The 22063-nt window shown below is 40.0% G+C and overlaps 7 protein-coding genes across 9 annotated transcripts in view; 4 read left to right on the top strand and 3 right to left on the bottom strand.

The window, feature by feature from the left end:
• The window catches only part of Tomosyn (tomosyn), a 67080-nt gene extending 59528 nt beyond the window's left edge, over positions 1-7552 (top strand). Inside the window, exons 14-21 of one of the 2 annotated variants that reach the window (XM_064356041.1) lie at positions 2690-2814; positions 2860-3102; positions 3150-3356; positions 3406-3514; positions 3964-4050; positions 5437-5532; positions 5579-5703; positions 5749-7552. In XM_064356041.1, the coding sequence (XP_064212111.1) occupies positions 2690-2814; positions 2860-3102; positions 3150-3356; positions 3406-3514; positions 3964-4050; positions 5437-5532; positions 5579-5703; positions 5749-6002 (1246 nt within the window). In that variant the 3' untranslated portion in view covers positions 6003-7552. The remainder of the gene's footprint in view (positions 1-2689; positions 2815-2859; positions 3103-3149; positions 3357-3405; positions 3515-3963; positions 4051-5436; positions 5533-5578; positions 5704-5748) is intronic. The other variant, XM_064356042.1, reaches the window with a different exon arrangement.
• LOC657083 (CAAX prenyl protease 1 homolog) lies at positions 7542-8990 on the bottom strand. Its single transcript, XM_963563.4, has 2 exons — positions 8850-8990; positions 7542-8800 (listed from the first exon to the last, which is right to left on the bottom strand). Exons 1-2 carry the CDS (start codon positions 8940-8942, stop codon positions 7601-7603), a joined length of 1293 nt encoding a protein of 430 aa, XP_968656.1. The 5' UTR covers positions 8943-8990; the 3' UTR covers positions 7542-7600.
• LOC656650 (eukaryotic translation initiation factor 2 subunit 3, X-linked) lies at positions 8991-14692 on the top strand. 2 transcript variants are annotated; one of them, XM_015984675.2, is made up of 6 exons: positions 8991-9179; positions 9319-9493; positions 13256-13492; positions 13542-13759; positions 13806-14222; positions 14271-14692. In XM_015984675.2, the coding sequence occupies exons 1-6, from the start codon at positions 9108-9110 to the stop codon at positions 14565-14567; spliced, it is 1416 nt and encodes a 471-aa protein (XP_015840161.1). In that variant the 5' UTR covers positions 8991-9107; the 3' UTR covers positions 14568-14692. The 2 variants fall into 2 exon arrangements, with proteins under 2 accessions (XP_015840161.1, XP_015840156.1); XM_015984670.2 differs by lacking the exons at positions 13256-13492; positions 13542-13759; positions 13806-14222; positions 14271-14692 and adding an exon at positions 10588-12271 and having other exon boundaries at positions 9045-9179.
• On the bottom strand, positions 14688-15671 carry ATPsynO (ATP synthase, oligomycin sensitivity conferring protein). The gene is made up of 3 exons (XM_963640.4): positions 15532-15671; positions 15082-15456; positions 14688-14972 (listed from the first exon to the last, which is right to left on the bottom strand). Exons 1-3 carry the CDS (start codon positions 15556-15558, stop codon positions 14745-14747), a joined length of 630 nt encoding a protein of 209 aa, XP_968733.1. The 5' UTR covers positions 15559-15671; the 3' UTR covers positions 14688-14744.
• A 159-nt stretch (positions 15672-15830) lies between these two features.
• On the top strand, positions 15831-18897 carry Cul5 (Cullin 5). The gene is made up of 6 exons (XM_963713.5): positions 15831-16048; positions 16103-16640; positions 16789-17638; positions 17691-17990; positions 18185-18521; positions 18571-18897. The coding sequence occupies exons 1-6, from the start codon at positions 16019-16021 to the stop codon at positions 18856-18858; spliced, it is 2343 nt and encodes a 780-aa protein (XP_968806.3). The 5' UTR covers positions 15831-16018; the 3' UTR covers positions 18859-18897.
• Positions 18898-19044: 147 nt separating this feature from the next.
• hd (humpty dumpty) lies at positions 19045-21087 on the top strand. The gene is made up of 2 exons (XM_963785.5): positions 19045-20231; positions 20490-21087. Exons 1-2 carry the CDS (start codon positions 19176-19178, stop codon positions 21033-21035), a joined length of 1602 nt encoding a protein of 533 aa, XP_968878.1. The 5' UTR covers positions 19045-19175; the 3' UTR covers positions 21036-21087.
• On the bottom strand, positions 21027-21978 carry PSMG1 (Proteasome assembly chaperone 1). Its single transcript, XM_008203297.3, has 3 exons — positions 21803-21978; positions 21531-21747; positions 21027-21485 (listed from the first exon to the last, which is right to left on the bottom strand). The coding sequence occupies exons 1-3, from the start codon at positions 21880-21882 to the stop codon at positions 21105-21107; spliced, it is 678 nt and encodes a 225-aa protein (XP_008201519.1). The 5' UTR covers positions 21883-21978; the 3' UTR covers positions 21027-21104.
• Between the last annotated feature and the right edge of the window lie 85 nt (positions 21979-22063).

Raw genomic sequence — 22063 nt, 5'->3', positions numbered from 1 at the left:
CGTCTAGATTCACTCATGCTCCACCGTTGACCCGCGGGATCGGCCGTCGACCGTATGAGTGGAGCGAATAAAATCGACTTGACTCATATTTACTGGCACAAAGGTGCGTTTTATTCGCGCCGCTCGGCCGATTCCGCGCCACTCTGTTCTGATTTTGTGTCGGAGAGTAAGTGCTGGGTTTGGGGTAGATAAACGGCGTGTGCAGCCCGGCCTCGACGTGTCCCGTCTCCAGCACAGGTCGAGCGCGCCCAGATCCTCCACGTCGCTCTCGATCGCAAGGTACTCGCAAACTACACAAGTGCCTGTCCACGGCTAGCTACTCAGAGGACTGTGGCAGCCACTTTCCCTGTCCCACTGCGCCCACTGCCCAGCGACAACAGCTGATGGTCGCTCGCCAATATTGCAGTTTTGGTAGTACAGTCACCAGCCTTCACTAACAATACGTCACTTATTAGAGAGATTACTATTCACTATTCACATGCTGCTCTCTTTTCCTTATTCTTTCTCGTATTTTTGGTTCACATGCGACTCGACTCATGATTTTCTTTGGCGTTCTCATGCGATTAGTTCCGCCCAGAACACGTTCCATAGTTCACCAAAATTGGCTCAGACAAATTGGCGCAACAGAATTGTTAGTTGTTCCAGTTGCGGTTACACGTAACTTGCTACCAAGTTTAGCCAAATAACCGAGTTGCCACAATACCGGCAAACTATTCTTGGTAATTTCTTTAAATGCGGCCGCCTCCCTGAATGGTCATCAAAATGAGTGTCTCGGGGGGGCAACAGTGTGATTTATTGCGGGCTCGCGCAATCTCTGATAATGGTAATAGCCATCTGTTGCAGCAATTTGTTGGCGTTTCATGAGAACTAATTACGAATTATTAATGTTTTACTACAAATTTCATGAACATTTTGCGTAGGACAACCAGGTAGATTTGAACTGACATTACTTCAGGTTCTGTTTGAGCATTTAACAACTTTCGTTTCGTCATTAAACAACTTTGAGTTATTTCTGCAAATACAGCTTCAACTTGTAGTTAGGATAATCCATGAGAATTGTATGATTTTTTTAATTTGAATCTTACTAGCAAACACATCTTCTGGGCTTTTCAAGTTTTAGTTTAGTTCTTCTCACAGAAACCTGTACTGAGTATTTCTCGCCTTATTTGTAGACTTTTGTTTGGTTCCGTTAGCGACTTAGCTGTTATGAATCGATTAGATGGAAGCAATAGCAGTACATTTTACTGAACTGACATTTTGTGTAGTTTGTTGTAGATTTGGTCTCACACGAAGTAGTGGTGTCTCATGTTCACCTCGTAGATTTGAGCTCTTTCGCTCTTCATTTGTTTCTGACAGTGTCACGTTTTTATTTTAGCGACACGACTTTTTGTTGGATTTATACAAACGATTTCTTTTTCTCTAACTACAGCATGTCATCAGGTGACTCGTACTATCCAAACCTGTACTTTATCTTACCTTATAAAAGCCTTACTTGTCTGTGTTCTCAACTGTTCTCTTTAACAAAAAATTCTTTCTTCTCTAAAGTGTTCGTCTTTCTGTGTGTCTCGTATTTGCACAAATAAAACGTTTGAGGGAGAATTAAAAACACACAGTTTTGACCACAGATATCAAGTTGAAACAGAGATAAAAATCCGATATTGTAAATTTTGTTTTGCTTTATGACGATTTTGTGTACCTTGTGCTGACTCGCAATACTTGTTATTATTCACAGCGTACTCTCGATTATCCTTTGTTCCCCTTTAGTTGATTTGTTTCGTATTTTACGTCAAACAAAAATGTTACCGCCGTTGGCATGTTCTAATATCTGAATGCTTATGTCGCTCTTAAGATCTGCAGCCGCACCAAGCCGTAAAATTTAATCAACCTCTCATTAATATTCAGCAGTTTCCGTGATTTCGGACGCCTCGTTACATTTATCAGACACCAAACAGTCAAAATCACATTTTTGCACAATTCTGTTTGTTCCATCAAGGAGATTAAATTTTACTCCATTGCTAAATCAACATCGGTTATACTGTGTTGATTTCGCAAAACTAAACTCTGCTATTTCCCGAAAAAGGCCCTAAAACGCCTTCTTGAATATTATTTTACCGTTTCTTTTGATTAGGAGTCGTACTGACAGCATGCATTCGTGTTTTGTGTTTGTTGTGTTATGGTGGTTGGTATTTTAAAGGTAATTATCAACGGAAGTAATTAATTATTACTTCATGTGTTATTACTGCTATTGCTAAAAGCTTATGCATGGTTATTGTGGATTATCGTATGTACCGCAAATGATTCCCATTATGGTTGGATGAAATATTTGTGGTGCATGCCGTAACGACAATGAATAAAATTGATTTGACTAAAAAACCAATTATAAAACGAATTTTGTTAGATTTCTAATTTACAAAATATTATTTTAAAGTGTTAAGTGCTAGATTATTTTAAATTATTATGATTAATTATCTTAATTTAAACACGCTGTAAAATTACGGAAGCCTAACTGCGGTCTTCATTCATGAAGAATTCGTTCCTTAAAGAGAGAGTATGTAAAATTGAGATTCTTTGTAAGTGAAGGCGTCGATTTTTTCTGGAATGATTCTGCTTGTGAGCGCATGAGTAGTGCATTGTTTACCCACTAAGCCCTTCTATATTTCCCCAACTAATAGTAAAATATGCTTATGGGCCGCGTAGACAAGCTGGATAGTTCGTTTTCAAGATCCCGGTCAAGTTCAATGAGCTCTCTGGAAAACATCACCTCCGAAGCAATACAGTGTCTGATTTTTGCCGACTCTTTTGCGAAAAAAACAGGTGACCAATCGCACATTTTGACCAAAAGCTGAGTAAATATTTTAGAGCCCACATCACTTATACCAACCCTATGGGTCGGCACAAGTCTCGGATCTGTGCTCACTATCCTGATAACTCCGCCGGATCCGGACAGCAGATCATCGCAGCCTGTCGTCGTTTCGCTCGTTGGCGTTACGATTTTTCGGCTGAAAGGCGCGATCTTGTCCATGTCGTTTCTCGACTGCAACGGCTCTCTCATACCGAACGCCTACGAGTCCTGGAGGGACGACAACAGGGACAAACGAGAGAGTAAAAATTAGCCACCTTTTGGACTAACTATGACTAGATTTTTGTAGAAACCCCAACCAAATGCCAGAACCGCATGAGTCCGACGCTGAGCGATCAGCAAAACAGAGGCGACTCGTTCAGCGACAGGCAGTACGTTGTGATAGTGAGCGAAAAACAGGCGAGGGTTGTGGCCCTGCCGTCACAAACATGTGTGTACCGCCAGCAATTGACCGATGCCGATTTTGTCGTAAAAGCCGAAGTAATTTCGCTGAAAGGTAACGGAGAGCGGGTGGAGAGCGTCGCCAATTTGTTTTTATTTTCCAGACAGTGTTTGCTTGCTGGGCTACATTTCGAACGGCCATCTCGTAGCCTACAGTCTGCCAAGTTTGCGACCTTTAATCGATATCGATTTTCTGCCTTTATCCGAACTTAGGTAAGTGGACGGGAGAGTGGCAACGCGACTATTCATACTCTTGTTCTAACTAAACACGATAGCTGCGCCGCACCATATTTAGCATTGTTTCCTTTACTTTATGCTCAGACTTGACTGCATGAGAATTTCCATTTCAAAGTTTAGAGCGATTTTGTACAGGTCGGAGTCAATTGTTGTGTTTAGATTAAGCCGCACCAAGAAATTGCACTCGATAATCTCACTGTAAATACGTATTACACTTTTAAGATTATCGAGTGTTGTTAGGAGTCTTCACGCGGGATTTTAAGGATTATTATAACTGAGTGTAACCTTTGTACTTATCTTTAAGTATTTGGTGTAAAGCACAACCTCTACTAAATTGTTGTAGCAGCAAAATTCTTAGGATAACCGATCTTCAATCTGTAATACTGTTCGCCCTAGTTTGCTTCTAATCTACCTTGCTATGCTAGTTTCCAGACACAATCTAACAAAGGCATTGTAGACCCAATGTTATCCATTTGGGGACAACAACTCATTGTTAACGAGGATACTGACCAGTAAGTTAACACGGCAATGTACGATATTAAGTTACATTAAGGAGTAAAACCAGGACTTAACTCAACCTGTTTTGGATGTCCTATCTTAGGTCACCTCAGCCATTTATGTTAAACAGGGCGTAAGTATTTCCATAGAACATCCAAAAAGTTGTATCAACGTCCTGGTTTGTTATTGCATAAGTGACATTTTACATCATCGATAGATATAAGTCGTTCAAAATGCAGTTTTACTTGATTATTGTGCAATACGTAATCAGCCTAAAACAGGTACCGGATTTCTAACATAATTGTGATATTCTTTCCAAGACAAACACAATTTCGAACACACAATCACTGATTATCTGGCTTTCAATGCACACTTTCAACGGCACTGCATTTTTTGAGCATGGTCCGATCGTTATTTAATAAACATATTACTGCATGTATTTAATCAACGAATTAAATATTTCTACAATAAAGACAACATACTTAAACGTACCTAAAACCCTACGTTCAAGACTTGTTATGAATTATTTATTTGCCATTTTTTACACCCGACTCGCCGTAAATACAATCACAATTTATAGTGCTAAATATAGCATGGCCGATTAATCATTAGAAACATTTATCCTCATTTTTTATAATACACCTGCACCGCGGGCGCGACGCTTATTCAACTACTTGAAAAACCATTTCTTTCAAGCACAAATAGTTTCAAGAAAGCTTCAACGAGTCATTTAGGAATAATACTTTTGCACAGTGGTTTGCAACTTGATGACCAAGTTCTAAACCGTCGTAGATAGTAAAACAGTACACATGATAAAAGTAAATATTGGTAGAAGTAGAGTAATATAGCCTTTAAGTTTTTTATTTATTTATTCATTAAACAACAAATTAAACAGTAAATTAAAAACAATCCAATAAATCTTTGTGCATGCCAGGCATGATCATTGTCCCGTTATTGTCCTTGCTTTTTCAAGTCGACAATTTTGATTGTTTAAAATTGCCATCAATTTTTCCTTCTACTCGCATGTTATTCAATAGTGCATATTGTGTGTGTCGATAATTTTGTGGATAAATCAACCCAATTTTGTACCTTTTGTCAAGATGTGGATTTTGAAAGAAGTGTTCCCACCCAATCCAAATTTTTTGTAATTTTTTGATTAGAAGGTAAATTTGAGTAAATAACATTTATTGAACGTAGAATGCAATTTTTGGTGTTATGCATTACCCAAAACCCCCGTTGTATTTAAATTGTAAATATTGCACCGTACAACAGAATATACCCTACAATGCCCAACAGTATGGTATCAATTCAAAAAAAAATGCACAAATTGTAGTAATAAAGTCGTAGTTTTAAGTCAGTTTAGATTCGCCTCAGGTGTTAATACCTTGAACAATTTGTAGAATCGCTCGAACGTTCTGCTTCAGTAATAGAGGACATGGTTTATACTTGGCTTCACCGTCTGAAATACAAAAATTCACACTGTGTACGGAATTCTGGTGAGTGTGACCATTATTGGCACAGTGAAGAACCGCAAATTTTCAGCTCAAACTTGTCGGAAATGATGGGAGAGCTGTTCTTGCCATTAGATATGCCCGAGCCGCCGAAAGAGGGCTTCTTCAAGGGCCTGTTCGGGGGCGGGATTCGCAGTTTAGACCGCGAGGAATTATGTAAGTGCCTTGGTATTTTTTGATAAAAAATCACAACAAAATCAGTCGGAGAATCAAGCGGCAAGGCGAACAAGTCCATCGCGAAGCACATCCCGGGGAGCCTGCAAGAGATGGGCACTCGTGTGACAAGTGCAACGGGCGAAGTCAACCGGGCCCACAAACTGATGATCGAACGAGGCGAGAAACTGAGCCAGCTTGAGGACCGAGCCGAGAAAATGCGCAGCGAAGCGGAGAACTTCCAGGCGTCGGCCCACGATCTCATGCTCAAGTACAAAGACAAGAAATGGTACCAATTGTGAAGTGTTTACATGTTTCTTGTACAGTTTTCCGTTCTAGACTAGTCCTATAGTCAATAGACGCGGCGGCAAGTGGCAATTGATCAAAGGGTGTGAAGGAGGTGCATTTTTAACGGGTCTTTGGTTGATTGCCACTGGCTGGCGCGAGTCGTGCTATAAATTCTTAAACTTAACGCGAATTGTGATATTCTATTCTGCCTGAGGATAGATTTAACTTGTATTATCATTCAATACTGTTTAAAAGAGCACATGGTTTTCGCACCCAGGATAATTCATTACATTGTATGTAACTTGGAAATGTGTTATTGTAGATTTTTAATGAAGTGTAGCAAATTTGTACCTTTGCTACTTTATTATATTTTAAGAACGTTTTAAAAGGGCTGGGCTGCCGGAAATGCGCCGGTTTCGCAGCACTTTTCTCCTGTTCCAAATTACAAAGCCAGTTATTTGAGGTTCATAGAAACAAGTCACATATCTATCGTAGTGGAAACGTAGACAAACATATTTTTGGAGGGCTATTTAGGTGTTAGAATAAGCGTTTCAATTTTTTCATTTGTGAAACCGCTGCGTTTCCTGGTGGTTGAGCCCCCTTTGAATAAATCTAAGTCATATATATTCAGACCGTAGAATAGACTTGAAGACTACAATTGTTTGCTTTCGTTGATTTTTGTACGTTTATATTTGATTTTCCTAGTCAGTTATCTCGTTGCAATTGTTCTTTGGATTTATTAAACACTTGTATATACATAGTTAGGCGCAAGTAGTCAATGTAAATATGTATACCTACCGAAATTGTTTCTTTCACCTGTTAAAAATGTTAGGTATTTGGAAGACAATAAGCTGTACGTTTCCTTGTCTTTTTCATTCTTCAGTTTGTTTAAATCGTTTCAAATCGGCGTCAGGACGTGTCGCTCGGTAAATTTTTATTTTTGATTAGACTGAACGGCAAGTGCTGACGTTAATTTGACTGTGTGCTTCTTACCTTTTGTAAATTATTTCATGTCTTCCTACTTCTCCATTTAATAATGATAATGCCAAATGTACCTATAATCTCACAAAATCAAATAAGAGATGTGACATATATGTTTGTAGATGGTAGAATGGTTGTTGCCATAGAACATTCGGTTAGTGAAAAATCTTGTACTATCTGTATTTTGTACAGATTGCGCTGGGTCCCGCGTGGGCCTCCAGACCTTCGGGAAAACTTTTATAATATCGCTGAAAATTATTTTCACAAGTCCAGGCCCATCTCAATCTGCTATGTAGCTAGGTTCATTTTGATTTGAGCAAGAACACGCTAGATTAGGCGAATTGTTTCCATTTCTATATATTTTATTTAATGTTATCTTTTCATATATTCTATTCGGAACGGGAACAATTGTTAATATCACGCGACCTTGTCGGCACAATGATGGAGCGTATCGGAAGAAATGATCTTCAACTTCAATCTCTTCATTTCCATTCCATTGGATTTATTCTAAATTGTTAAAACGCTATTTAGTGACACAAAAATTATATTATTGTTCTATAAATAAAGGAAGGTTTGTTTTTAAGCTGTGTTTATTTTATAAAACAACTGGCTACACTTTGGTTACAATCAGTTAGTCCTTCTTCTGCAGTGCGGTTTTAATAACGTCTATTCTCTCAAGTAGCGGAGGGTGCGAGTGGTGCCATGACGAGTAAAGATAATCGTAAATTGGGAACCCTAAATTATCCTTATTTAGCTGAACTAGCGCGTTAATGAGATAGCTGCCTTTGCCCAACTTAATCGCGAACGAATCGGCTTGGAATTCGAATCTTCGCGAAAGACAAGTGAGGAGGAAACTCAAACAGGCATTGTAAGGCAACATAACGTACTGTACAACAATGTACAGCCCCACTAAAACTGGCTGGCTTTTATAAAAACCGATCGCCTTATAAATGGCTGGGTATTTAAATAGGTACGAAAAGCCGGCAAACAATAAAAACAAATTGATCTGCAACGCTAGGAAATTCTTCACAATGTGATTATAATGCCAGTGGCCCAATTCATGCGACAGGACGGCTAGAATTTCATCGTTTTTACAACCTGTTCCATCGTCTTTCGCCAGAAGGGTATCAAACAATACGATACGTTTTGAATTGAAAAGTCCGTAAAAGTACGCATTACTGTGGCTCGAACGTTTTGAGCCTTCAACTACGTACAGTTGGGTTAGAGGGAATTTTAACTGTGAGGCTAAACTTTCAATCTGTGTCCTCAATTCGCCCTCGGGAAGGGGTGTGTATTTGTCGAACAGTGGAGCAATAAATGAGGGGTAAATTGCGTACATGATGAAGCAAATCAGGCAAACAACGATCCAAAGCCAGACAAAGAAATACGCGCCACCGCTTTGAATAGTGACCACAATGACGGAAGAAATCATCATTGTGAACACTTGACTGAGGATGTAAGCCTTGATTTTGTCCCAAATGAAAAATCCGCTGGTTTGCTTATTAAAACCGAAGTTTTCCTCAAGAACGAAGGTGTTGTAAATTGTTAAAGGCAAGTCGACTATTGTTAAAATTGTGGTGAGGATGAACAACCAAAGACAACTAGTTAGGACTTCGCCACCGTAAGGGTTCAAGGACTGGGCATAATCCCAGATTTTCGGTAAAATACCGAAATAGATGATTACGGTTGATTCAATCACAGAAAAAGTGTCTTTAACCATACCGAACTTGCTTTTTGCCAACATGTATAGCCTGGCCTTGCTGAAGGTCTCCTTGGTCATTGTGTTTCGCAGTTCTGGGGGGACCTCCGTAGTCGCATGGCCTTTCTTGTGCTGCAGAACAACACAGTTGAATAAAACATATGTGTTATCAGTGCATCACCTGTCTTATTGATAAGTACAGTTCCCACAAGTACTCCGACCACAGGAAAAACAGGATAGCATATTTCACAAAAACCTCGTTTAAGGTGATCATTTTGCTGTTTTAACATTAATACATTATCTCGAACAGAATAATTTTCAGGTTAGGAGATTTAGCAACCAAAAATCAAACAAACGTGGTGGCAACACTTGCCAAGGCCCGCCCAGTTTTAGTAACTTTTCACGTTCCCGCTCTTTCAGTTTGGATTCCCGGCTAAAAATGGCGACCGTTGAAGGTACAGGCGTGACAACAGGTCAACCTAACTTACACAAACAGGATTTATTAAAATTGGTACGTGTTTGTAGTCTCTCCTTGTGCCAGTAAAAAAATTACAAAAAATGGTTTCCCCCAAAATCGGTGCTTTCCTAACATAACCTCAACCCGCACACCAGGTGCCACATCTGGTGCTTTAAAAAACCCGTTGTTTCAGGATGTTACGAAACTAACGGCCCTATCACCCGAGGTTATAAGTCGACAAGCGACCATTAACATCGGGACAATTGGACATGTAGCCCACGGGAAGTCCACAGTAGTTAAAGCCATTTCAGGCGTCCAAACTGTAAGGTTTAAGAATGAGCTGGAGAGAAACATTACAATTAAGCTCGGTAAGTTGGGGTTGCGTGTGGTTGTGGACGCTGAACCAAGGCCTCGGTCTCCGCCTAATAGGCCAACACTTGCTTTTTTAACAAAATGATTATGGGCACATACGCACACAAGTTTTTTTAACTTTGCTTTGAAGATGGAAATTTAAGCCATTACATGTAACATCGCCTAAATCGCTGTTTAAGCTAAAAACAAATTTTTACTAATCGCTTTTTGAACTGAATAAAGAGTCCCAATAAAAAGTAACAGCCATCAAAACTACTAATTGAACCTTTTGTGTTTAAGAAAATAAAATAAAAAGTGATTTATAAAATCATTTTAATTCGAAAAATGTTTATCGTGTGTGCGTTAAATCCAATTTTAAAACGTTAATCCAGTGATTAACTTTTAACAACGAATTAAATTTTAACAGAGCTTTCTATAAATCGGCCCTAAAAATATAACACACTGGTGATAATCGAGGTGGATCACCAGAGTTTTTCTTGTTAGAATATCGTCTATGCTTCTAATTTTAAAAGGATCAGATATTTTCTTACTTTTATCTCAAACTCTTTTACAAACGCTTATTGAATCTTCAAAATTATTAAATTAAATTTAAATGTATTTATTTTAGAAAGATACTGAGATGGTATTAAGGATGAAAAAAGAAAGAACTTTACATTTAATTATGAAATAAAAATATCTGTTTAGTGAAACACTGTTAACGTAATCTTTACCGCAATTTTAGTGTGTGTATGAAGCCAGAAAGCTATTTTTTTAAACTGAAGAATACTTTTTTACAGTTGTTAGATTTAGGCGATTTTGCTTGGATGGTTCCATCTCATTTTCGTTTAATTTTTTGTTGGTCGGATGTTAAGTTGAACGTCTCGGGTTTTGCGTTAATTTTTAATTAGTAAATAAATCAATAAGAATTATAGTTTCTGTGAAGTGAGTGTATGCGCAGATAAAACTTGTGGTGCTAGTGCATCGTCTCCGCACGTTCCAGACGTTACATCGAACTGATAGTATCTTTATAAACAGTAGTATTTAATTATTGATGTAATAAATAATTCTCTGATTAATTTATGGTTTTGAAGTCGTTTATATCGGTTTATAGAGAGGCTCCAGTTCGATGCGAACGGTAAAGTCACTTGGCCGAAACACCTTCGACACATGCAAGTGGACTTGAGTGCTGTTACAAACCACAATGGAATCCCTCCACAAAGAAGAGGAGCAAAACGAAAACTGTCGGTCAAAAAAAAGGAAAAACCGATTCCAACATACGCCACGGAATTCGTCGTGGAAAAAATCCTAGATCACAAAGTTTCCGGCGACAAACAGATGTTTTTAGTCAAATGGGAAAATTATAGCGAGAGCCATAACTCATGGGAGCCTTTAGAACACTTAGAACACTGCCCAAAGATTCTTATGAATTTTTTCGCCGCCAACGTTGGGAAACAAGTACTGGACGCCTTATCCGAAAAACTCAACGTAGAGAAAAACACCAAACGAACTCTTTTAAAATTATTCGACCTAAAAAACCTCCCCAACAAACTCGAACTGCAGCAGAAAATCCTAAGACTTGTGGCAACACCACCGGAAGAACGCCAAATCGAGAAACTCGAAGAGGGCAAACAGGCGATACTTCTTTACCAACTCGTATTAAAACGCGAACGCCAACTCCACAGACTCGCAAAGTGGCAAAACTACATCAACACCAAGTCAAAGGACGGCGTGATCATCACAGTGGAGAACAACGTCGATTTGGAGGAACCACCTCGTCATTTCATCTACATAAACGAGTACAAAGCGGGCAACGACGTCACAATCCCCTACAAGCCCGCAAGCGGTTGCGACTGCGACGAGTGCGGCCCGCGGAAAAAGCAGTGCTGCGGCCGCCAAGACCCCAACAGCTTCACCTACCGCAAACGCGACAAGATCAACATAATCCCAGGAATGGCAATCTACGAATGCAACGATTTGTGCAAATGCGGCCCCGACTGCCGCAACCGCGTCGTGCAAAAGGGCCGGAAAGTCCCCCTGTGCATTTTCCGGACGAGCAACGGCTGCGGCTGGGGCGTGAAAGCCCTGCGGAAGATACACTACGGGGAGTTTATCTGCGAGTACGTGGGCGAGGTGATAACGCACGAGGAGGCCGAGAGACGGGGACGCACCTACGACGCCAAAGGCTTGACCTATCTCTTCGATTTGGATTACAATTCGAGGGATAATCCGTACACGGTCGACGCAGCCCGTTACGGGAACGTCTCACATTTTATCAACCATTCGTGCGAGCCCAACTTGGCAGTTTGGGCCGTTTGGATCAATTGCTCCGACCCGAACTTGCCCCGATTGGCGCTGTTTTCGCTAAGAGAGATCGAGAAAGGCGAAGAGTTGACGTTTGATTATATGTCGAATAATATGGGGTCCCCGATGAACACGCCCGAAAAGTCCAGACCGAAATTGCAAACGCCCGAAAAAAATGAAATTATGAATGGCAAGTTGTTGCCAGGAACGTCGATCTGCAAGTGCGCTGCGGATTCGTGTCGTCGTTATTTGTTTGGTTAAATTAGTTAAGGCCCGAAAGAACAAATTGTTATTCAAGTTAGATTGTTTAATTGTGTTTAACTGTTGGAAGAATGGAAGTACTAAATGTCTTGCACTCGTTTTAGTATAAGGAATATTCTTTGTCGTAAGGAACAAACAATACAATTTTGATAGCTTTGAAAAATTAATGTAATTTATTTTGTGAAGTATTCTTTTATAAGATTGTCTTTTGTCAATAAAAGGAAGTTAACGAATTTTTAGTGTCGCCTGACTTAAAAAAAACTAGTCCCCTTATTTAAAAAATAATTACAATCACACTAACAAACATTTTACTATCAATCGTTTATTCTGTAATTGTTTTGTTGTTTTATTAATGTCTAGAACTGTACTTAATTGAAAATTAAATCGATATATTTGAATATTTTATTTGAGAAATTTCGGAGAAATTTTCAAGAAGAATAATAATTTAAAAATGATATGAATATATCATTACTCATTACTCATTATTAATGAGACATGCAGCTTTAAATAATTACGTAGACATTTTTAACTCGTATGGAAACGCTAATTATCAAAATTAATCAGGCTGAAGAGTCAGATAATAAGTTTCGACAAGTAATATTTAATTACAGCACATTTTTCCTCAGTTTGCACAATAATCATAAATTCAATTTTAGTTAAAAAAGTAATTTTAACAAACGATTATTTCCTGATGCATTAATGTAATCGTGTTAAGAATGAGTCTAATCAGTTTAATGATGACAGTTTGGCTTATCGATAACAAACGAAGAGTAATGTTTTTTAGTTATTTAGTCGCAATAATACGATCACAGGTCTGAAGTCTTTATAATCTTGTGGTCAGTTCACTTTTGGTAGATTCTAAACAAAATATTTAGAATGATCTGTTGTGAACTTATCAATAAATGAACTTTAAAGCTCTAGTACTTTGGCATTGATTAATGATTACGTCGTCAAAATCTGTAGCATTTGGCCAAAGATTCAAGTTTTTTTTGCAAATAGACTAATTGAGTATTTCATAGAAGTAAAAACGGATATTTATTTCAAACGCAGATTTATTCCTAAATACTAAACACAAAATTAACCATATTGTATTATAATAAACTTTGATTAATCAGTGGCCTTTTTTTCTACCTTACCTGTTTTTCCCAGATGCGTTCCCTTTAAAGTGGTTAAATAAAACATAAACAGAAGTGTAGCAAAATATTTTCACATTCCAGGCTACGCTAACGCCAAAATTTACAAATGCGACAACCCGAAGTGCCCCCGACCGACTTGCTACATCTCTGGGGCGTCCTCCAAGGACGATAGTTTCCCTTGCTTACGCCCTGCCTGCACTGGTCGCTTCCAGCTAATCCGTCATGTGAGTTTCGTCGACTGTCCCGGTCACGACATTCTTATGGCCACTATGCTTAACGGAGCTGCAGTTATGGACGCTGCACTTCTCCTCATTGCTGGTAGAAAATTTCACTAATTTGTCCAAAAGTAAACTTTCTCAATTATTAGGCAACGAGTCGTGCCCTCAGCCACAAACAAGCGAACATTTAGCCGCCATAGAAATCATGAAACTGAAGCATATTATCATCCTGCAAAATAAAATCGACCTGGTGAAGGAAGGACAAGCCAAGGAGCAACACGAACAAATCGTCAAGTTCGTGCAAGGGACTGTGGCCGAGGGGGCGCCGATTATCCCGATCTCGGCCCAACTGAAGTACAATATTGAAGTAACTATTTTAACTAACAACCACAAGAGTTGACGCTTCCTTCCAGGTGCTTTGCGAATACATTACGAAGAAAATCCCCGTTCCGGTGAGAGACTTCACCTCACAGCCCCGTCTTATCGTTATTCGATCGTTTGATGTGAATAAACCGGGGTGTGAGGTGAACGATCTCAAAGGGGGCGTCGCTGGAGGCAGTATTTTACGAGGGGTCTTGAAAGTCGGGCAAGAAATCGAAGTAAGACCCGGCTTGGTGAGCAAAGACTCTGAAGGCAAGCTGACCTGCCGCCCAATTTTCTCCCGAATTGTCTCCCTCTACACGGAGCAAAACGAGCTACAGTTCGCCGTTCCGGGAGGTTTGATCGGTGTTGGGACGAAGATCGAGCCGACTTTGTGTCGGGCTGACCGTCTCGTTGGACAAGTCTTGGGAGCAGTTGGGGCCTTACCGAGTATTTTTATTGAGTTGGAGGTGATTTATTAATGGTGGGTCTACTGTTTGTAATCAGCGGGATTGCAGGTCAGCTACTACTTGCTGAAACGTCTGCTAGGTGTGCGCACGGAAGGGGACAAGAAGGGGGCAAAGGTCCAGAAATTGTCCAAGAGCGAAGTCTTGCTAGTCAATATAGGGTCTTTAAGCACTGGGGGACGTGTCGTTGCCACGAAGGCTGATTTGGTTAAGATTGCTTTAACTAACCCGGTTTGTACCGAAATTGGCGAGAAGATTGCGCTCAGCAGACGTGTGGAGAAGCATTGGCGTCTCATAGGGTGGGGGCAAATCCGCGGAGGGGAGACTATTGAACCCACCAACAACTAGACACCAGTCTATCCCTCTACAGGAGTTTTATTTTCTAATACATTTCACACAGGTTACTGTAGCTTATATTTATTTAGAGTTTGGTGTTATAGGTTCCATTTTAAATAATATAAACAATAATGAAATTATGACGTTTTATTGGCGAACTATGCAACTTCTATAACCGTAATGATTAATTTAAACAGGAGTGGAAATGACTTCTGTGTACTTCTTGATTTTGCTAGCGACGCTCATATCAACGTATTTATCACCAATGCTGACGATCATTCCTCCTATGATAGAGGGATCAACTTTGGTACTCAACTGAATGGTCTCGCTTGACTTCACGAACGATTTTAAGACCGATTCCAACTTAGACTTTTGCGCAGCATCTAAGTCTCTGGCTGTGATGACCTCACAAGTCACCTAAAGGCAAAGTTCTAGCATGTACTTAATGACTGAACAACAAATTTTCTTAATATGACTGATTGGGCAAAAATTAGTATTGAACCATACAAACACCGTAAAACATTACCTCTCCACGATGGGCTGCCATCATGACCTTAAAGGCGTTGATAACCCCATCCAAATTCTTCAGACGCCCATTATCGGCAAGAGTCTGCAAAAGATTGGACGTCTGCGCGTTAAGCGATATTTTCGAGGCAATTTGTTTCAAAGCCTCGGATTTCAGCCCGCGCTTAATTGTGGGGTTCTTGATAAATTCCCTCAATTTGGGGTCAGACTTGATAGCTGACTGGAACTTTAGGAGGTCTTTTTCAACAGAATCGAGGGTTTTTTGCTTGCTGGCAGCCGAGTACAGGGCGGTGGCGTAACGTCCGTCAATGCCAAAGACCTGCACCGGAGGCTTAACCATCTGACTTGCGACATTGCTAGTGCTGAAGGAGCGGACCTGCGGTTATGTAATCACATTTTGGGTGATAGAGTGCCGACAACGTAATCACAAGTTGAACCAAGTTGTACTTACAAGCATCGAGAGCTTATTTGTGGCCATTATTGCGTTTTTTTGGTTGCTGGAAGTGAAATCGAACTTAGGGCCCCACTGCACTGTCAAGTTCAACCCTTCGACTGTCAAAAACTAGGGTCTTTGATGGTGTGACTTGTCGATGTTGGTGAAACGTTTTGGAAATGTCAGTTTGACAGTGACATTTTTTCAATTTTTCCGTAAAATTAATTAAAAATAAAATGAAGTGGTTATAGATTTCGTTTGGAATCGATAATTAATAGCGTGACTACCCCGATGTTTTAAAATTTCCCCTCGACTCTCGCAATTTAAGTAATTGGCGGTACCGCTCCCCTCTTATTGTCAGCAAGCCCAGCGACTAAGCACAAATATGCTAAGGTTAAGCTGAAACTACTTAAAATAAATCATTAAGATTAGTTTTAACCAATTTAAAACAATTCACACGTTAAACAAATGTAAAACATATCAGTAGCAACGCTGAGAAGTTTCAATGCCAATCGTAACCTCTAAAATGCTTAAGGTGATTGCAGTAACCTTCCATTACGTGCACAAAACCCTGAAGTGTGTTTTGCAGGAAAAGGGGCAACTAAAATTCGAAGACAAATGGCCCTTGATGCGCCCCATTGTCCTGAAGCTCTTAAAACAAGAACCAGTATCACCAGCCGAATGGCAGGAACTGTTTTACGACGTCCACTTAGTTTGTCTTTGGGACGAGAAAGGGCCAGTTAAATTACGCGATCACTTACAAGAAGATATAGTGCAGTTTATTAAACAAGCTCAAGCTAGAGTTCTGGCTCAAAGACAAGACGAAGCACTGCTGAAAGCTTACATTGCAGAATGGAGGAAATTCTTCACGCAGTGTAACTACCTACCCACCCCTTTTAGGCAGCTGGAAACGTCGTTACAGGGAAAAACTTGGTCAGGGACCAACAGCGGGCAAAGCGGGAGCGCCAAAAAGGGGGCCACAGACGAGAGCATAGTCAGGAAATTAATGCTCGATTCGTGGAATGAAAGTATTTTTAAAGATATTAAGCACAGGCTGCAGGATAGCGCCATGAAGCTCGTGCATGCGGAAAGGAACGGGGAAGCCTTTGACTCTCAGTTAGTAATAGGTAGGTTTATTTTAAATCCCAACACCGTATTAAATTTACATAACAACTCGTTCCATATATCATCATTTAAAAAGTAAAGACCAATTAGTAAATTTCGAATAAAATTTAGATTTTTTTTGCGTTGTTGTTTGGAATGAATATTTTGCAGGAGTTCGTGAGTCGTACGTGAACCTCTGTTCGAGCACCTACGACCGCTTGAAAATCTACCGCGAAAACTTCGAGGCGGCGTACATCCAAAGCACCGAAATGTTCTACCGACTTAAAGCCCCCGAACACTTGGAAACAAACGGCGTCCAGGCTTACATGCGCTACGCGGACAGCAAACTGCGGGAGGAAGAAGCCCGAGCTCAACGTTACCTCGAAGCTGGAAGCAACGGCGTGATCCAGTGTTGCGTCAAAGTTTTAGTCAGCAATAACCTGTCGGTGCTTTTGGCCGAATGTGCGCCCCTGATCAAAGCCGGCGAAACCGACCGACTCCAGTTAATGTTTAGGTTGTTAGAGCGGGTCCCGGAAGGGGTCCAGCCGATGTTGACCGAACTGGAGAACCACATAACCCAGGCCGGTTTGGCCGATATGGTGGCAGCTGCCGATATCATTACGCAAGATTCGGAAAAGTACGTTGAGAGATTGTTGGAGTTGTTCCGGAGGTTTAGTAAATTGGTGCATGATGCGTTTTCGGACGATCCCCGATTTTTAACAGCGAGGGACAAGGCGTTCAAAGCCGTGGTTAATGACACGACGGTGTTTAGGCTCGAGTTGAACACGGGGAGAAATGCCGGTGGGAAGGTTGTAGCGCCGGAAAGTAAGTGTCCGGAGTTGTTAGCCAATTATTGCGATATGTTGCTGAGACGGACGCCACTGTCCAAGCGATTGACCAGTGAGGAAATCGAATCGCGGCTTAAAGACGTTTTGCTAGTTCTTAAATATGTATCGAATAAAGATGTTTTTATGCGTTACCACAAGGCCCATTTAACGAGAAGACTTATCCTAGATGCGAGGTATTTTTGCCGCGAAAAAACACAATTTTGTATTGTTTCATTCGATTTTTAGCGCTGATAGTGAGAAGGAGGAAGATATGGTTGAGTGGTTGCGAGAGGTCGGAATGCCAGCCGACTACGTAAATAAATTAGCTAGAATGTTTCAAGATATTAAAGTTAGTGAAGACCTAAACGGCCAGTTTAGAACTTCAACTGCAAGACACGATGCTATTAATATTAAAATTCTTAATGCTGGTGCTTGGGCTCGGGGCTCAGAACGCGTCACTGTGAGCTTGCCAGTGGAACTGGAGGATTATATCCCGGAAGTAGAGGAGTTTTACAAGAAGAAACACTCTGGAAGGAAGCTACAATGGTATGAATGAACCCATCAAAGGCCCCCTTTTGAAGTTATTTCTAATTTATTCCTTGCTTTTAAATAATAATGTTTTTGGCCTTAAAACTCTCAAAAAAGGGTCAAATAACACAAATTTTGGGCTATTGATGTTTTTTTTTGACTTGTTTAAAAAAAGCGGAATAATGTCGTTTTTACTCAAAAATTGACCCTAGGTACCATCACATGAGCAACGGAACAATAACATTTGCCACCAACGGCGGAAAATTCGATTTAGACGTGACCACCTTTCAAATGGCTGTGCTTTTCGCATGGAATCAACGACCACACGATAGAATAACATACGAAAATTTACGTCTAGCGACTGAATTGCCAGATGGCGAATTAAGGCGGACGTTATGGTCCCTAGTGGCATTCCCCAAATTGAAAAGACAGTTGCTGCTGTTTTCGCCAAATGTTAGCGCTCCTAAAGACTTTACTGAACATACAGTTTTTTGGGTGAATCAAGATTTTGCGCTCATTAAAAATGGCAAACCGCAAAAAAGGGGAAAAGTAATCGAGACAATTATTTTATTTTCTTGTTTTTAAAACGCTTTTTCAGGTGAATTTAATAGGGCGGTTACAGCTGAGTACTGAAAGGTCCCAAATGGAAGATAACCAATCCATTGTACAATTACGAATTCTCAGGACACAAGAAGCCATAATAAAAATCTTGAAGATGCGGAAACGAATATCAAATGCTTCGTTACAAACTGAGTTGGTGGACATTTTGAAAAACATGTTTCTTCCGTCGAAAAAATTGATCAAAGAGCAGCTGGAGTGGCTAATTGAACACAAGTACATGAGGAGGGACGACGATGATATTAATACTTTTATTTATATGGCATGAAATTGTTATAAACAATAAAACATTTGTTATATATCTGAAGATGAGTCTTATTAATCAACCCACGTTACACCCATCTGAGGACGATTTTGGTCATTTTTGAGACTGAAACGTACAATTTTAACGACGATTTTGGGTTTAGAACAATCATATTTGAGAAAAAAATTAACAAACCCGCAAAATTTAAAATAGCGCCAACCGTCAACGTCAAATTGACAGCTGAGTGCGGCCATAAAATATGGTTATGTTGTGACGCTTCAATGTTTCGTTGATAAATTGTGTTGTCTGAATTAATTCTTCCCATTTGTGGCTTCGAGACAATGCCTCAAAGCCCCAAAAAGCCGGCCCCAAAATGGCACCACCCGTCCGAAGTCATGAAATTGCACAAATTGAAAATGAAGAAGAAGGCCCTTCAGGCGCGCATTGCGGGGGGCACTCTCAACACATCGCTCTCCGACGCCCAGGACAACAAAAACGCAGCTTTAGAAGACATCATTTCGGCCAAAAAACGCAAAAACCCGTTTGTGAAAACCAGCGAAAGCAAAAAATGCAAGCAAGATGTTCCCTCTAGTCTTGACGAGTCAACTGATCAGACGTTATTCAAGCTCTTGCATCAAAGTACTCCAAGTACGACGTGCAATTTGACCTCATTCGAGAATATTTTAAAGAAAGAAATCGAGCCTGAAGTGGTGGTTGTGAAGGCACAGGGCCAGAACGATATTCCCATTGACTGGACTTTAAAAACCAAGATACGTTTATGGTCAGAACAGCAATTTTCCTGGAGCCAGAAATTAAAAATCAGTGAAGAAGCATCGGGGACAACAGGATTTGTTCGTTGTTTGGACCAAAACACTGACACAAACTTAAATATCTCCCCAAACTCAAAGTTTCACCAGTGTTGTCTCTACTGGCAACAACCGTCTCTCCCATGGCTCACTCTCTTTCCTCGAGCCTCTGGAAAGGTCTCAGAGTCTGACTCGAGCATTGTTACGAGCGTTGCAATGAAAACCGCCTTACAAGAGGCCTGGAAAGACAGTTTAAAGTCCCTATTCCAGTTAATTAGGACAAAACAGTGTCCGTACTTTTACGTCTGTTCTAATAACTTTACTGTGTTGTTTCGGGCGGCGGGAATTAGCGGAATGGGCGATATACATGCGTTAGTTACTCCCACAACTCGGGGATTCCGTCAGATGCTCAGACAGGAAGATATTGAATTTAAAATGCCGCTAAAGAAGAAACGGACCTCGGATCAGGGATACGAAACGTTTGATTCTGCAACCGGGGAATCCCCCGAAGACGAGGAATCGCCAGACGAGCAGTGGTTGCAAAGTATGGGAATTAACGCCGATGACATCAAGCAAATTAATTACACGCAAGTAAGCTTCTGATTAAAATGACCACTGACTTTGAAATTAGGAGGAAACTCGGCACGAAATAAATAAGTTAAAAACAAACGCGGAAATACTACGAACCTAACAAACCCTCCCCTGTTATATTTTTCTGATTTTTTTGTTTAAAAAAGTCCAATGTATAATCTGTTCTAGAAAATGTATTGATAACGTTTTGTTTTGCTTCGACAATAAGATTATGACTATATTATGATTCCAACTTAATTTCAAATTTATTATTTCCAGGCTAAGATTGTCCACAAAGCTGAATGCGAGGTGGACAACAGTGAGCAGAGTCTAGTCTTAATCGAGGGAGTGGAAGTGCACGCCCTTTACAATTTCCTGATTAATTGTAAAAGTGCGACAAGTCTGACCGGGCCTTTGGCGGGGATTCCCCCCACGCTTTTGGCCCCTGTGGCGTTCAATGGAGCGACGTTGAGGGCACTGAAAGTGCGCGAAAGCAAAGTCCACGTTGACAATTCCTATTATCACTCGCTCGAAATTTCGGGACCAATTTTACCGAGCACAATTCATAATTTATTTTCAATTAATCAAAGCGACCACAGTATGAGCGCTACGTTCGTTAATGTGGCGTCCACACTGCCGTTTAGTAAAGTTTTAAGTAACGAAGATCAAGACGCGAAGAGAAATTTTATTTTTGATAAGGAAAATTTGTCAGACTGTGGGTTAAGCAGAAAAATTCTGGGGCAGTTTTGCAAAGCGGACGTTTGTGTTACAAACGTTGAGTGTCTGAAGTATAGTGGCGACAATAAAACTTACACCTGGACGTAATTATTAATTTATTGTACTATTTTTATTTATTGAATAAAGAATCACTCGTAAAGTTGTGTTTTTATTTTATTATAAATATAAATTGCTGGGGACGGGGTTCAGATTTGTACAAGACATGTTCACATCCAAATCCAGAAGCTTAATTAACTGGATAATGGGGGTAGTATTAATTGAATCAAGGGGTGAACTGTCCATGTAAACAACAAATAGCGTAGCCTTCAACCCTGTATGGATGCAGAACGACAAGATATCAGCACCCAACCCTGACACTAGATTTGGCGACTCAAGCTTTTTATAATTCGGAAACAAATTAATTTCTGTGGAAAGTTTTCTAATCAAAGTTTCGGGTTTTTCTGACATTTGTAAATTCTGATAAGAAGCTGCAGATTCCGATGTTAACCCATAAATATGTGCCGCCTTTCTAAGCCATAAGACAAGTTCTTCAATGATCTACAATTAACTCGTAAACTATTGTCTCAATTAAAAATTGCATACTTCGCCAGTTGTTATTTCGTTTTTAGAGTAGGAAATGATATATTTGCCATTTTTTCCATTAAATATTTGTAGTCCTGCAACTTTCAACATACAAACAAGGTCCTGCTCTTTCAAAATTAAGGCATTGAAGAGTGTCAGTATTTTGCTTCCTTCGACAAAAATCAAAGTATCAAGGTCTGGAGGCGCCTTAAATGTTCCTTCCCACTTTAATTCTGGCCTTAAATCATTTACGAAAACAAATTGGTTCACACTTTTCAATTACTTGGAGCTACTTGATGTAGTCCGAATATTCTTCATATTCATCATCAATTAAGGCCCGAGTTGAGGGCTCAACAATTTCACCAAACACCATTTTGAATCAAGTTAATTTTAATAAAAGATTTTGCAAATTTAAATTCTTGTGATTCTTGATGACTGTCAGAATATACTTGTCAATGTCAAGTGTCAAAGACTTGACTGTCAAACTAAAATTAAAAAATTGGTGTATTATTGGCTGCATATATCCAATGTTAATTTTTTCTAATTGTTCGTAA

Source organism: Tribolium castaneum, chromosome 4, assembly GCF_031307605.1.
Source record: "Tribolium castaneum strain GA2 chromosome 4, icTriCast1.1, whole genome shotgun sequence".
Classification (NCBI taxonomy): Eukaryota; Metazoa; Arthropoda; class Insecta; order Coleoptera; family Tenebrionidae; genus Tribolium; species Tribolium castaneum.
This window is presented reverse-complemented; position numbering and strand designations above follow the sequence as displayed.